The 13,009-nt window shown below is 36.9% G+C and overlaps 1 protein-coding gene across 1 annotated transcript in view; it reads right to left on the bottom strand.

Moving 5' to 3' along the window:
* LOC107589385 (glutamate receptor ionotropic, NMDA 2D-like) overlaps positions 1–13,009 on the bottom strand; it is a 77,154-nt gene that overhangs the window by 35,781 nt on the left and 28,364 nt on the right. Inside the window, exons 3-4 of the mRNA XM_016277799.1 lie at positions 9,783–10,049; positions 3,834–4,162 (exon numbers count right to left, since the gene is read on the bottom strand). Of these exons, the coding sequence (XP_016133285.1) occupies positions 3,834–4,162; positions 9,783–10,049 (596 nt within the window). The remainder of the gene's footprint in view (positions 1–3,833; positions 4,163–9,782; positions 10,050–13,009) is intronic.

Genomic DNA, 13,009 nt, shown 5'->3' with positions numbered 1-13,009 from the left:
AGAGTAGACTACAATGCCGGCTGTTCTGACTCACAGACTGTAAGTACGTTTTCATTAAAAGGATTTGCCACTGATGATTCAAACGTGAGTTTTGGGCAGTGTAGAGTAGCACTTGTTGTTTGTCATTTCTCTGATCACACATGCAGACAGGGTTTTATGTTTACGAGGCACGATGCAATGCAACGCAATGCGTAAAAAGACGGTATAAGTCATTATAATCAGTAATTATGTCCCCACTGGATGCAACAAATGCCTCGTTTGTAATGGATTTTCATGTTTTTGAATCATCGCTCCGGCCGGACACGCCATCACAGTATGGTAAGTGCGTAACATTTCCGTCTCACGCTTGAGGTATTCGGCCAATCACAATGCACTGGATAGCTGGCCAATCACAGCACACCTTGCTTTTTCAGACCGATGAGATTTGTAAAAATCGACGCGTCTCAAAAAGGCGGGGCATAGAGGAGAAACAATAATGTACAGTATGTGGAAAATAATGTCTTTTTTTTACTTTAAACCGCATAAACATTTCATTACACCAAATAATGTTCTTTTTAGCAGCATCATATGACCCCTTTAATGGTCCTAAAAATAGGCAATATGCAAAGTACAGTATAATTTCTTATTTTTTTGTTTTGATTTTGGAACTGAAATATGATTAAAAAAATTTATTAGAGAACAAAAAATGTACTCTGTGACTAATCTGGTGTCATATTCCCCTACTGTTTAAATCCAATATGAAAAGCATGAAGATCGGATATGAGTTTGTTAAAATCCAGTTTGCAATGATTTCAAAATAAGGAAGAAAACAATTAAATGAGAGGGAAACAATGGAAAAAGCCTGTACGAAAGCACTCGTAAAGGATCTATAGATGTGATTCCGTGCTCAGTGCTAATGAATAGAGATCAATGGGAAAACTTTGAGCAAAATATAGCAGCAGCTCTTAAAGGCTGTCCGTTGGCTCCCTGAAGGAATAGATGTTGCAATACTTTGAGGTAGAGAAGCAAATCCCTTTTTGGGCAAAGAGTAGAGAAATTCATTTTAAAATATGGATAATTTTGGTTACACCTAGTATGCAGATGTCACATTAAATTAAATCCGATGATTGATAACAGTCCTTGTAAAGTGGGCTTGAGAGAACGTTCAGTATGAAAATGAACCGGCAGGGTCAGCTAACCTAACCTGATGGCATGTTTAAGTGATTGACTTTTGAAGGTGGTTAAAAGATTTATGATTCTCTCAGTTCATGCCTGAGTGACATGAACACTTTCGAGAGAGCTCCCCCCACCATAAAGACTAGTCGACGGTGCTGTTTGAGGCCACAGTTTTTTGGAGATTGAGTGATTTGTGAGAAGAATGACTGACAGGCAGCAAATCCCTGCAGTATGGGCTGTCAAACACAAATCAAACGCAGGTTAAGGGCGTGTGTGTGTGACTGAACACATGTGGCCTCATTGGGGTGATGGGTGAAAAGAGACCCAGGAAACAGACAACACAGGTTTTTGATACAGTCATCACAGTTGCACTGTTTGGCACCGCTCTTTGAATTTTGTGCTGCAAGAGATGAAACAGGAACTCGTTAGAAATTTTTTTTTGTTTTGCTGTTCATGATGCACCCGGTTTAGGGCCATTTCCTCTAACAGTACAAAGTCAATGTGGTGTTCATACATAATTAACAGCAGTGATGCACAGCCTGAAATAAAGATTTCAGTTTGTGGGGAGATATATTACAACAAAAATTTAATAAATATTTATTATCAAATGAATGCTTTAACAATTTTGAGTGGAATGAGTCAGGACTGCATTTGGCTCAGTACTTTTATTCTTTCAAATGCAGCTGGACATTTTTCTCCCTGCAATTATGTGCAGATCATGGTTAAATAAATACTTGTTCGTGATTTTCTAAAGACGTCATCAAATTTAAATATGTGATTTGTGGACCCAAATTTTAGCTTACACTGAAAACAATTTGGTGGTAAAATTATTTTCATTCAGAAACTGCTAGTAAATTTCACATTAAATTTATAATAAAATGTTTAAGAAGAAAGACTGAAATAGTATTTTCTTGTAAAACATACTCCATTAAGCTTTTTATTTAAAAATAAAAATAAAATAAAAAATGTATATGCAAGTGCACACCTAAATGTTGACAGAATTTGCTTTTAGTGGATATTTGCATTTATTTACAGTCTTTCTCTGCTGAGAAAAGGACTAAAACCTGAAACACACATCTTAACCCAATCCAACTCATATTAGAAAGAGAAATGCCTCAAAATCTGTGCTGGTCAAGTGATTTTATGAGGTTTCAAAAGTTTGGCTGTCAGTTTTTAAGAAATCAAGGGCCAGATTTACTAACAACTTGCGTCAGCGCAAACCGTCTTTTGGCGTTAAAAAAGTACTGTCAGGATTTACTAAAGACGCGCAGTAAAGAATTAGCACTAAAAAGGCGTGGACACAGTTATTTTTGCTCCTGACCTTACTTAATATGCATTTAGTAGGAGTTTCCCTTTCAGACGCAAAATTTATGGGAAAAGAGTATTAAAATGATTGGAGAGCATAAGAGACAAAAAAACATGATTATAAAACGGATAGTTCCGGTCCTTGATTCTGATTGGTTGAGCCGTGTTTGAAGCTGTTTTAAATTACACTACAAACTTACACCTTTGTTTACTTCTGTGTGCTGCTCGGCAACCACTTTGTTAGAACCACAACTGTTTCTGAGGAACTACATTGTTTGGTGGAAGAATACTGTTTTTATATTTATATCATTACACTTTATTTGCTCTGTTTTATTCTGTGAAACCTTACTGCGTATATGGAATAACCGTTTTATAAAAGCAATAAGCCCCGTGAAGCCGTGAATTTATAACAGCTAAGGGGCGTTGTTAAAAACCCCCTTAGCTGTTATAAACCACGGCTTCTTGGGGCTTATTACTTTAATATTTGCATTTATTTACAGTCTTTCTCTGCTGAGAAAAGGACTAAAACCTGAAACACACATCTTAACCCAATCCAACTCATATTAGAAAGAGAAATGCCTCAAAATCTGTGCTGGTCAAGTGATTTTATGAGGTTTCAAAAGTTTGGCTGTCAGTTTTTAAGAAATCAAGGGCCAGATTTACTAACAACTTGCGTCAGCGCAAACCGTCTTTTGGCGTTAAAAAAGTACTGTCAGGATTTACTAAAGACGCGCAGTAAAGAATTAGCACTAAAAAGGCGTGGACACAGTTATTTTTGCTCCTGACCTTACTTAATATGCATTTAGTAGGAGTTTCCCTTTCAGACGCAAAATTTATGGGAAAAGAGTATTAAAATGATTGGAGAGCATAAGAGACAAAAAAACATGATTATAAAACGGATAGTTCCGGTCCTTGATTCTGATTGGTTGAGCCGTGTTTGAAGCTGTTTTAAATTACACTACAAACTTACACCTTTGTTTACTTCTGTGTGCTGCTCGGCAACCACTTTGTTAGAACCACAACTGTTTCTGAGGAACTACATTGTTTGGTGGAAGAATACTGTTTTTATATTTATATCATTACACTTTATTTGCTCTGTTTTATTCTGTGAAACCTTACTGCGTATATGGAATAACCGTTTTATAAAAGCAATAAGCCCCGTGAAGCCGTGAATTTATAACAGCTAAGGGGCGTTGTTAAAAACCCCCTTAGCTGTTATAAACCACGGCTTCTTGGGGCTTATTACTTTAAAAAAAACCTTACCAACCCCAAACTTTTGAATGGCAGTGTAAATTCTATTCCTTTTTGGATGAGACAGGGATGTACACCAAACAAAGCCATGAATTTATCGGCTGTCAATTAGATTTTCTCACCTGATTCTATCCGGTACCCTCTGTGTTTGATTTCCATCCATCACGCAGTTCCCAGCAAAGCTTGTCCCTCGAGCCCCGCCATACTCTCTACGTAAAGCCATAGCACCGTGCGTCAATACTGACACACCCTTTGCAATTCGCCGTCGCGGCTCGTCCCTCCATCCCTGGGGTCGCACAGCAAACACAGCCTTGGGTAGACCCTCAAGACCAAGTCCAGACAGAGCCGGGCCCACCGCAAACCACATATGTGAGGGAGTAGCCTGCCCTGATGCCCATGCAGCCTTAAAAATGTGCTCCGCCTCTTCCTGTGAGCAATATAGCAGTCGCACCTGTAAAGAGTGGCAGAGCAAGAAAGGAATAAGTATTCAAAGGAACCACTTTTTCATTATAAAGTTGACATAAAATCAAAATGTATTTACTTAATGCTCATTCATTTGTGCATAATGATGAAAATCAGGAAAAAAAATCATTGTAATGTTCAATGAAAATGGAACTTGAGCCACTTCTTTCTGATAAAATTTACTGATTTACTCTAAAATGTCACATTAAGAAAGAAAAAGAAGGTCTGGGGTTTATAAAAATATCTTTGGTCATGCAAAGAATATTAAAGAATGTAATCTAGAAAATGAATATCATGCTGACTTTAAGTGACGCCAAAAATAAATAAATAAATAAACTAATTACAGTCATCAAGCCCAATAAGCTCTTTCTGGCTGCTCATGATACTTCTATAATTTCAGAGATTGTCCTATCAGAACAGAGTGATCTGGTCAGCTTGTTATACATGCGCTAACTCGTGTTCTTCAATATCCTTAGCATGACCATTTTTTTTTTGTAACATGGAAGAGGTGTACAAGGCATTTTTCTTCACACGTTTCAGAAAAAGGTCAGAGATGTCAGACATCTTGAAATTACTTTGATGTGCAGGGGTGTTATTTTTCTTGCTGGAGATGGGTTGCTTATCCCACTTGTCGACATGTAGCCACAGGCTCCTCACAGGGAGATAAAACTACTCTTGAGGGTTGTTGACTGGTGACCTGCACTCCTCCAACAATTCCTACAGTGTAACAACTGCAGCGAAAGTAGAAGTGTGGAATCAATAGACCTTCCAGCAGGGCAAGACTAGGCTCTGGCTACGCCCCAGATGTTTTTTCATTGGCCATGGGTTTTATTTTCTGTGTTTCATGGGCAAAAATGAATAGAGTTGGGGTACTCGGACTCGTACTCAGACTTGAGTCCGGTCTGGAGTACAGTTTTTTTTTTTGTGACTCAGACTTGTCACAGACTCGGATGCATTTTTACTCGGACTTGACTCGGACTCGAGCCTTTCGGACTCGGAAAATATGTCTGAGTCCAACCAAGTCCATGGACAGTTGACGGAAAACTCACAAAAGTGATATTCAGAATTTGCATGGGTTTTTAAGTCTTGTCCAGTACTTGAAAGCCGACGGGTTTCTGTGCTCACACACCGAAAGCGCGCTCACAGAACGCGCCTCTCAGTCAGCGTGTGAATGCCGATTTCTCTTTCGCTTAAGTTCTCTTAAGTTCTGTTATTGCTACACACTTACATGAAAAGTTGTCAAAAAGCCCATCTTGGAGACTATTCATGTAAATGCAGTCGGTTTTGTCTTAAAGGGGTCATATGATGCTGCTAAAAAGAACATTATTTGGTGTATTTGGTGTAATGAAATGTGTTTATGCGGTTTAAAGTAAAAAAAACACATTATTTTCCACATACTGTACATTATTGTTTCTCCTCTATGCCCCGCCTTTTTGAAACACGTCGATTTTTACAAAGCTCATCGGTCTGAAAAAGCGAGGTGTGCTGTGATTGGCCAGCTATCCAGTGCATTGTGATTGGCCGAATACCTCAAGCGTGAGACGGAAATGTTACGCCCTTACCATACTGTGATGACGTGTCCGGCCGGAGCGATGAGCGTGAGCGAAAGCCCCGGCTTAGCGTGAGCTGAAGCAGGGCAAAAGTGAGCTGAGGTGGCGGGGTCGAGAACGGTGGTCCCGGCAAAGGAGCGGTGTGTCAAAATATTTGATCTATGCGTCAGATCTTAAAGCAACAGTGTAAACCTGTAGCCGCCGACTGCATCATAAATGTTAATCAAACAAAAGAAAAGGAGAAAATCACTCACTGCTCTTGACTGAATCACTTATTAACTTTAATAAAAATTATCTATATTTAACGTATATCGTGAAGATTATTTTTAGAATCTGAAAAACTTAAAAAAAAGAACAATTTAATTTGTATTTTTGAGTAATATATTTATTTATCATTTAGCTTGTAAGTAATACTTGGAGTGTTTACTTGCCTTCAGTAAGCTTGAGAATTTTTGTATTACATTAGTTTATTATTTTTGTATTAATGGCAGTTTCTAGCTTCAAAGTAAAAAATAATTTTTCTAACATCTTTGCGACAATAGTTTTTATGGGTCCAAAATCACCTTGGGTGTGCATTATTTTCTAATAATTCAACGGCCTGTCATCAATTATTCCTTACATAATGTAATTTATTGTAATTAATGTAACTATAAATGCATTCAAAAATAAAACAAGTGTGAGTTGCCTGTGATGTATGGAAAGTATATGTAGGGCTTTTATACACAGTGTGTACCATTGTACAGACTAGGTTTATCCCTCACAGCCTCATTTTCATCCAAGAAAAAATTCAAAATGCCCTGTCCGTGTACTTGTGTCGATTCATTTTTCGTTTTTTTTTTATTCTTTTTTTTTTTTTACCCAGAAATTAAAATGCAGTTTCTTCTTTAATGGTTCAAACACTAATGAATATAATAAGCAGACACAAACTAATTTTGATTATTCAAAATTCATATTTCATTAAAAATCATAAAAATGATATAAAGCTTGTTTTTTATTGAGATAAAAGGTGCATTTTCTGCTCTTAAGGTCCCATTCACCAAGATACCTACTCCTTTATCCCCACTCTTGAATTTATACATTTACTTTAATGATGAATAAAGTCAAGTCCCGCCCTTTAATTTTTCACATTCTAAAACCTGTTTCACTCTGAAATATGTCACAATACATAAATCAATTCAGCCATAACTTCTGTTACATGACTTTAAGTTTTCTAAGCAAAGCAGAACACGAATTATTAATCAAAAATCTAAATGTCAAGATACAATAGAGATTTGCTTTTGTTACATTTAAATGGACATTGCGTTTTTCTAGTTGTAAAGGTTAAACAATGTTAAGATACTAATCAATAATAGAGTTTCGTTGGACACTGACTCGACTCGGACTCATCTGTTTGGGACTCGAACTTGAGTCCAACTCGGCCCATTTTGGACTCGGGCTTGTCTCGGACTCGACTGATTAAAGACTCGGACTCGACTTACGTGGACTCGAACCCAACACTAAAAATGAATGAAAATCCTTAAATATAACAACTTCTCCTTAAATACAATTCTGACACTTGCAGTTGATGACAATGCAAACTTTGACATGTTGGCACTGTAGAATAGATGGTTCCGTTCATTCCCATTTTAACATCAGAGGCCAAGCACTGATATTCAAAATTGTGCAAATCATGCAAAACTGTGAGACAGGGTATTTAGGGTAGCAAAAGTTTACCAGTTTTTTTTAGACACTAAGTGAAAATGACAAAACAGCTGAATTTTTTTTAAAATAATTACATGGAATAATTGATTGAATAGGTACCTCTTTGTAAAAACAAATTTTTTTTTTTTTTTTTGCCACTAATATTTCTTACTAAAAAATTGTCTCAAATTTTTGTATGTTCAAAATTTCAGGCAATGTAAGCATTTTCCCATCACTTGAATATCACTATGAATTGCATCAGCTGGCTTTGACTAGCGTTAATATGCAATTTTTCTGACATTTTCAGAGTATCACAGTTATGTGTTGTTTTTAACACACATAAAGTGAAAATAATTTATTAATTCATTGCTTTATACAGTTGTTGCAATTCTTCTATGCTGGGCCTCTGAAGGTTAAACACTTGTGAAGGAGGAATGTATTATTCATTCAGATAGCAGTTTTGATAATGGAGCAGTTTACATTTTACATTTACAATTTATCATCATGCTTGTCTTTTTGGTAAAGCTTATTAAAATAAAATAAAGCTAGTAAGCTTATGTTTCAAAGCAAATCACTGGAGGCAGAGTTTTTACATTTATAACAAAGCTCGCCGATAACATCTGCACTTTGATGTAGCGTGTGTCTGTTGGGCCCTTACAAAAACCAAACTGATGTTTAATCACGATGAGAAAAAGCGAAAAAGCTCCTATCACACTGCATCAAGCTGACCCCAATTTTTCCCCCGTTCTTTTCCATGCGGGAACTGTGACAGGCACTTTGAATGTGCTCCTGTATCAGTCACTGATTAGGGTCTGAAAGTTTGGGTGCTTGGACACTGTGGAGAATTAATCAGTCAAGTTGTTGAACGTCGAGGATGTCTGCTGGCGTGGCCAGTCCTGTGGGGAATTGAGTTGGCCACCTTTGGGTCAGATGGAAACTGTCATTTAATGTCACGCTGCTCAGTAACATTACGGATGCCATCTCCCCTTTCGTAGGTCACGCAACCTCCTTCTCTTTGGGAGCCTTCACGTAAAGGCCAAAGAACGCAAGAGAGTGAGAAGGAGAGTAAGAAGAAAGAGAAAGCGTGGAACGGATACATGAGCGATGAGAGAGAAGGTTAATCGAGAAATCAAGCTGGGTATATGGAGGAAGTGACTTATACAACGCATGAGGAGCAACCTTATGTTGCTGATTTTGGAGTGCTATGGAATAATTGCTCTGGGGCATTAGAGCTGTCTTTTCCCTTTTTGTTGTCATATTCATACTTCTATAATTAACCAAAACTGATTTGGTAATACAATTGCTAATTGCGCTGACAGAGAAGCCACTTTGAATTAAAAATGGGGAAAAAAATTAAATAGGAGCTGGTGGAGTGGGAACGATAGTTCAGTGAAAGGAAACGAAAAAAAGGGGAAGAGAATGAACTGGACAATCGCAATAGAGAGAAAGAGCTTCCAGTGCAGTTCACAAAATGGACTGGATTATCTGAAGATTTGAAAAAATTAACAGATTAAACAAGAATGTTATTTGTGAAAACTTTGGAATTACCAAGATTTGGGCTTTTAAATGTGAGCTGTCCCAATAATAAATAAAAAAGACACTTTCTCTCTCTCTCTCTCGCTCTCTGTCTCTATAAACAATTATTAAAATAATAATAATGATAAGACAATTAAAATAAGATAATATGTCATTAAAAGCCTTCTGTTTTAAACTGGAAATAAACATTTTGGGATTTAAATAAAAATACTTTAGAAAGAAAGAAAGAAAGATCACATTAAAGATTTGATCTCGGCTTTGAACCTAGAAATAAACATTTTATGATTTACATAAAGATGTAAAATGATGTTCAAGAAAGTGAGATTTTGAGATTTGATTTGAATGAATAAATGTATGTCAAAACATCAGAAAATCTGGGATCTGAATTTGGAAATGAACCATTTGAACCATATTAGGATTTAAAAAGTTTAATAAATAAATAAATAAAATTAACAATCCTGCACTGTTTCTATATAACTAATCAAGAGCAAGTAAAGTTGTAACAGTGATCATGTGACTTCTTTGTACAGACAGTCAGATGCTCTTGTTTCTGGCTCAAGATGCTCTTTGATCATTCTCAGATCATGCTGGAGAACATGATCATCAGGTTTTACAAGAGCTTGTTGAGTTCAAGCAGCTGCTCGAATGCTGCTATCATTAAAGCAAAAGAGAGACAAACCAAATACTATTCTGATGTGTTTATTTTTAAACTAAAATGTTTGTGCTCATAATACAATTTTTTAAGTGAAATGTATTCAGTTACAAAAGCGCACAAAATAGAAGCATTTTTACGAGTTGTTTCAGATGTTCAGAATCAACTGTATTTATATTCCCACTCCTGACCTGTGCTTCATTCTCTTTCAGCAGCCTGCGTGTACGAGCCCCTCCCGGGTCATCAGTCAGGTTGAGCATCACCACGCTCTTTCTCTCCCAGCCGATGAAGGAGCCATCTATCATGCCTTCTACCATGGCCAGGAAGTCCTCATAGCCGTGGTGGCGTGTGGTAACCACAGAGAAAGCCGTCCAATCAAACTCCTCCAGAACTTCGAAAATAACCTCCAGCTGGAGGCCAGTGGAGCACAAGAACTGCAAGTAGACGGAGCCGCTCTCCTGAAAGAGCAAGAAAATGTGGGACATGGAGAAACTTCGCAACATAGTATTTTGCATAAACAGAGGAACTTCTGAAAGGACCAGGGCATCTAAGATTCCCATTCCAGCCTAAATTTTCTCTGAACGTCTGTTCGTAGTTTTAGATCAGACAAGCCCTTTGTTTCAGTATATCTCATTCATCAGGTTTTTTCTCTTCCCTCCATTTACCCTCTGCTTCTTACTCATTCAGATCAATACAGTCATTCTTAATACCCACACAGCATGACGTAAAGGATTCATTGCTATTCATAAGCCTGTGTTTCCGGTGACATTAGTGTCCTTGGCTGCTTTAGGATTCGAAACAGTCAGGTTGGCTTTGCTTCAGCTCATCTCAGCATCTTTTTTTCTATACCCCGGAAGGTGACCATTCCACTGTACAATCGAGGAGATTTATGACTCTGACATAAAGCCGTATTTCTGATAGTGAAAAATAGCAATGCTTAGTCTGACACCTGCTAATGCATCATAATCATGATCAAATATATCACGAAGGTGGCATGACACCTGTTTTGTGCCTGCTGGTGACACTGGCCATTAAATGAGAAAGTGCACCGCCTTTATAATTGAATTTATTTCTTGAAAATTCAGATGAGCGAAGTGTGACCTCTGTAGATCTTTGAAGGATAATTTCTGGGCAGATGCGTTGTGTATACTGCAGCTGCTAAAACAACACATTAGAGTAAATATTGTAATTGCAGCGATGAAAATTACATACAGACAAATCATCATTTCCACGTCAGATTACTTACATCTGCACGTAAACAGCTTGATATGAAAAAAGTTTAGATTATAGAAAATATTTAAAGTATATTTATGCCTTTAGAGAAGTTTACATTGAGAAACATAAGTGTGAAGTGCTCTGCAAGAACGAGGGCTTTGTGTCTGTATGCTTTAAAAACCTGTGGGTTAAATATGCCAGGCTTAGCTGCACTGTTTTTGGTATAGCTTAACTTAGAAAGTCACTTCATTTGCTGGGTTTACACAAACATCAACCATGACAGAGCGAGTGAAGAGATGTGACCATTCAAGACGGCCCTTGTTATAATAATCAAAGCTGTCACTGCACACGGCAACCGTACAGCTTCGTTGATCATAATGGAGGTGATGATACAACATATAGTGGTGTTACATCCATTTGTAAAAGTGAATATTAACTTTCAGTATATGAAAACTTTTAAGGTTTTCATATACTGAATTTGACTTAAGCACATATCTGCTGGTCCATAACATCTATATTTTTCCACAGACATTATTATTTCTGGATTTTAATTTGAAAGAGCCAAAGTGCTCATTTTATCTAATTGGTCTGAGTCATCTATGTATGAATTAATAATTCTGTGACTGCAAAAACAGCCTATTCAAGTTCACGGTTAATCAATTTATTTCTAGAGTTATAGAAAGATTAAAATAATAACCACTTCATGAAGTCAAATCAACCCAGAATCCAAGTCAAAATGAGCTACCATCTGTGTTAAATGTGTAACTCAGCCTGCTGGGTAACTGAGCACCCCAACTTGTCGGATAAGATTAACACAGCATGTCTTCAGTCTATTCTTTACCCAAATTGGCTTTTTTTAAACCAGTATAGACACCTGACATAATGACACAACAAAATATTGGCCATGGCAACTACTAACAATTTGCTGTTGAACTCGCTGATGTTAAGTTTGTCTTCATCTAGAACAGTTTTTCCCATTACAAACACTTCCTATGCAAATAAAATCTCAATTAACTCCACTGTACTTTTCCCTTATGAATAGTTTCCTCCTAGGCGTTACCTTGGCAATCTGGCAGTTTTTTTCTATAATTACACTTACACTGTTAGTATATTCATGATACATACCTGTAAAATACAGAGAGGAATTTTTGCTCTGTCAGCATTCAAGGCACTCAGCATGTTTTCTAACATGCTCATTACAACACAAACATGCAAAACAAGTGATCATACTGTGTGACCAAAGGATAAAGCCAGGCTATTACGTTGAGTCTTTCAAATAATAACCAGACAGAGGAGCCGCAAACCTGGTGAGGAGAAAAATATCACGACTGCAGAGCATTAACCAGGCATAAAGGCTCACTTCCGCTATATATTTAAATGAAGACTAGCTTGTAAAAGCTCAAAGAGCTTACAGTAGTACTGTAACTTGCAGCAGTGAAGCACCTAAATGGGTCAGGTTATATGTTCCATGTTTCGACATTTCCTTCAACTCCACATTGGAATCAAATACCTTGATAAATTTGATACACCAAAATTGGAGCAGGTAAATATCTTTTATTATATTTTACTGAGAGCGAGAGGGAGGGAGAGAGTCATTTCAGACCTTCCTGACGTAAATATACAATGAAATTAAAATATATAATTAAAAAAATAAATATTTACTCTATAATTGATGATGAATATAGGTTTTGTTCTTTTATTATTTACAAAAAAAAACAATAATGCTTTCCTTTTTTACTTAAATGCATTGGTTTAAAACTGAAGCAATAAGCATTTCTCTATTTCTTTTTCATTCTTTTTGGAGGTGGGGGCTGGGTTGTCTGAGGTGTTTGTGCTTTCAAAAGAATCCCAGTACTAACAGACTCAAGTCTCTTCTGATGCTCCAGCTTTGATTCGGCACTTGAAACTGGTTTTGCAGCATGCATTAAATGCATTGCAGGTGAGAAGATTTAGATTAAATTGCAAAACAATATACAGTATATTAAACACTACTAGATCAATTTCAGCTCTAAATGACCCCAGATGTAAATCTATATGTGCTAATGAAGTACCTTCTGTTAGCAATTACATTTTGTACATAGAGAATTGGAACAGCCTGCTCTGCAACCTCTTAGCAGCCAAACCAAACACATTATATTTTTGGAAACGTTTAGATCAATTCTATATTGGTAAGAATATAAAATCAATGTTCCTTTTTCCTCTC

The sequence above is a fragment of the Sinocyclocheilus grahami genome, unplaced genomic scaffold, assembly GCF_001515645.1.
Source record: "Sinocyclocheilus grahami isolate Dianchi unplaced genomic scaffold, SAMN03320097.WGS_v1.1 scaffold116.1, whole genome shotgun sequence".
Lineage (NCBI taxonomy): Eukaryota > Metazoa > Chordata > Actinopteri > Cypriniformes > Cyprinidae > Sinocyclocheilus > Sinocyclocheilus grahami.
Note: the sequence above shows the minus strand (reverse complement) of the source record. Positions and strands in the feature narration are given on the sequence as shown.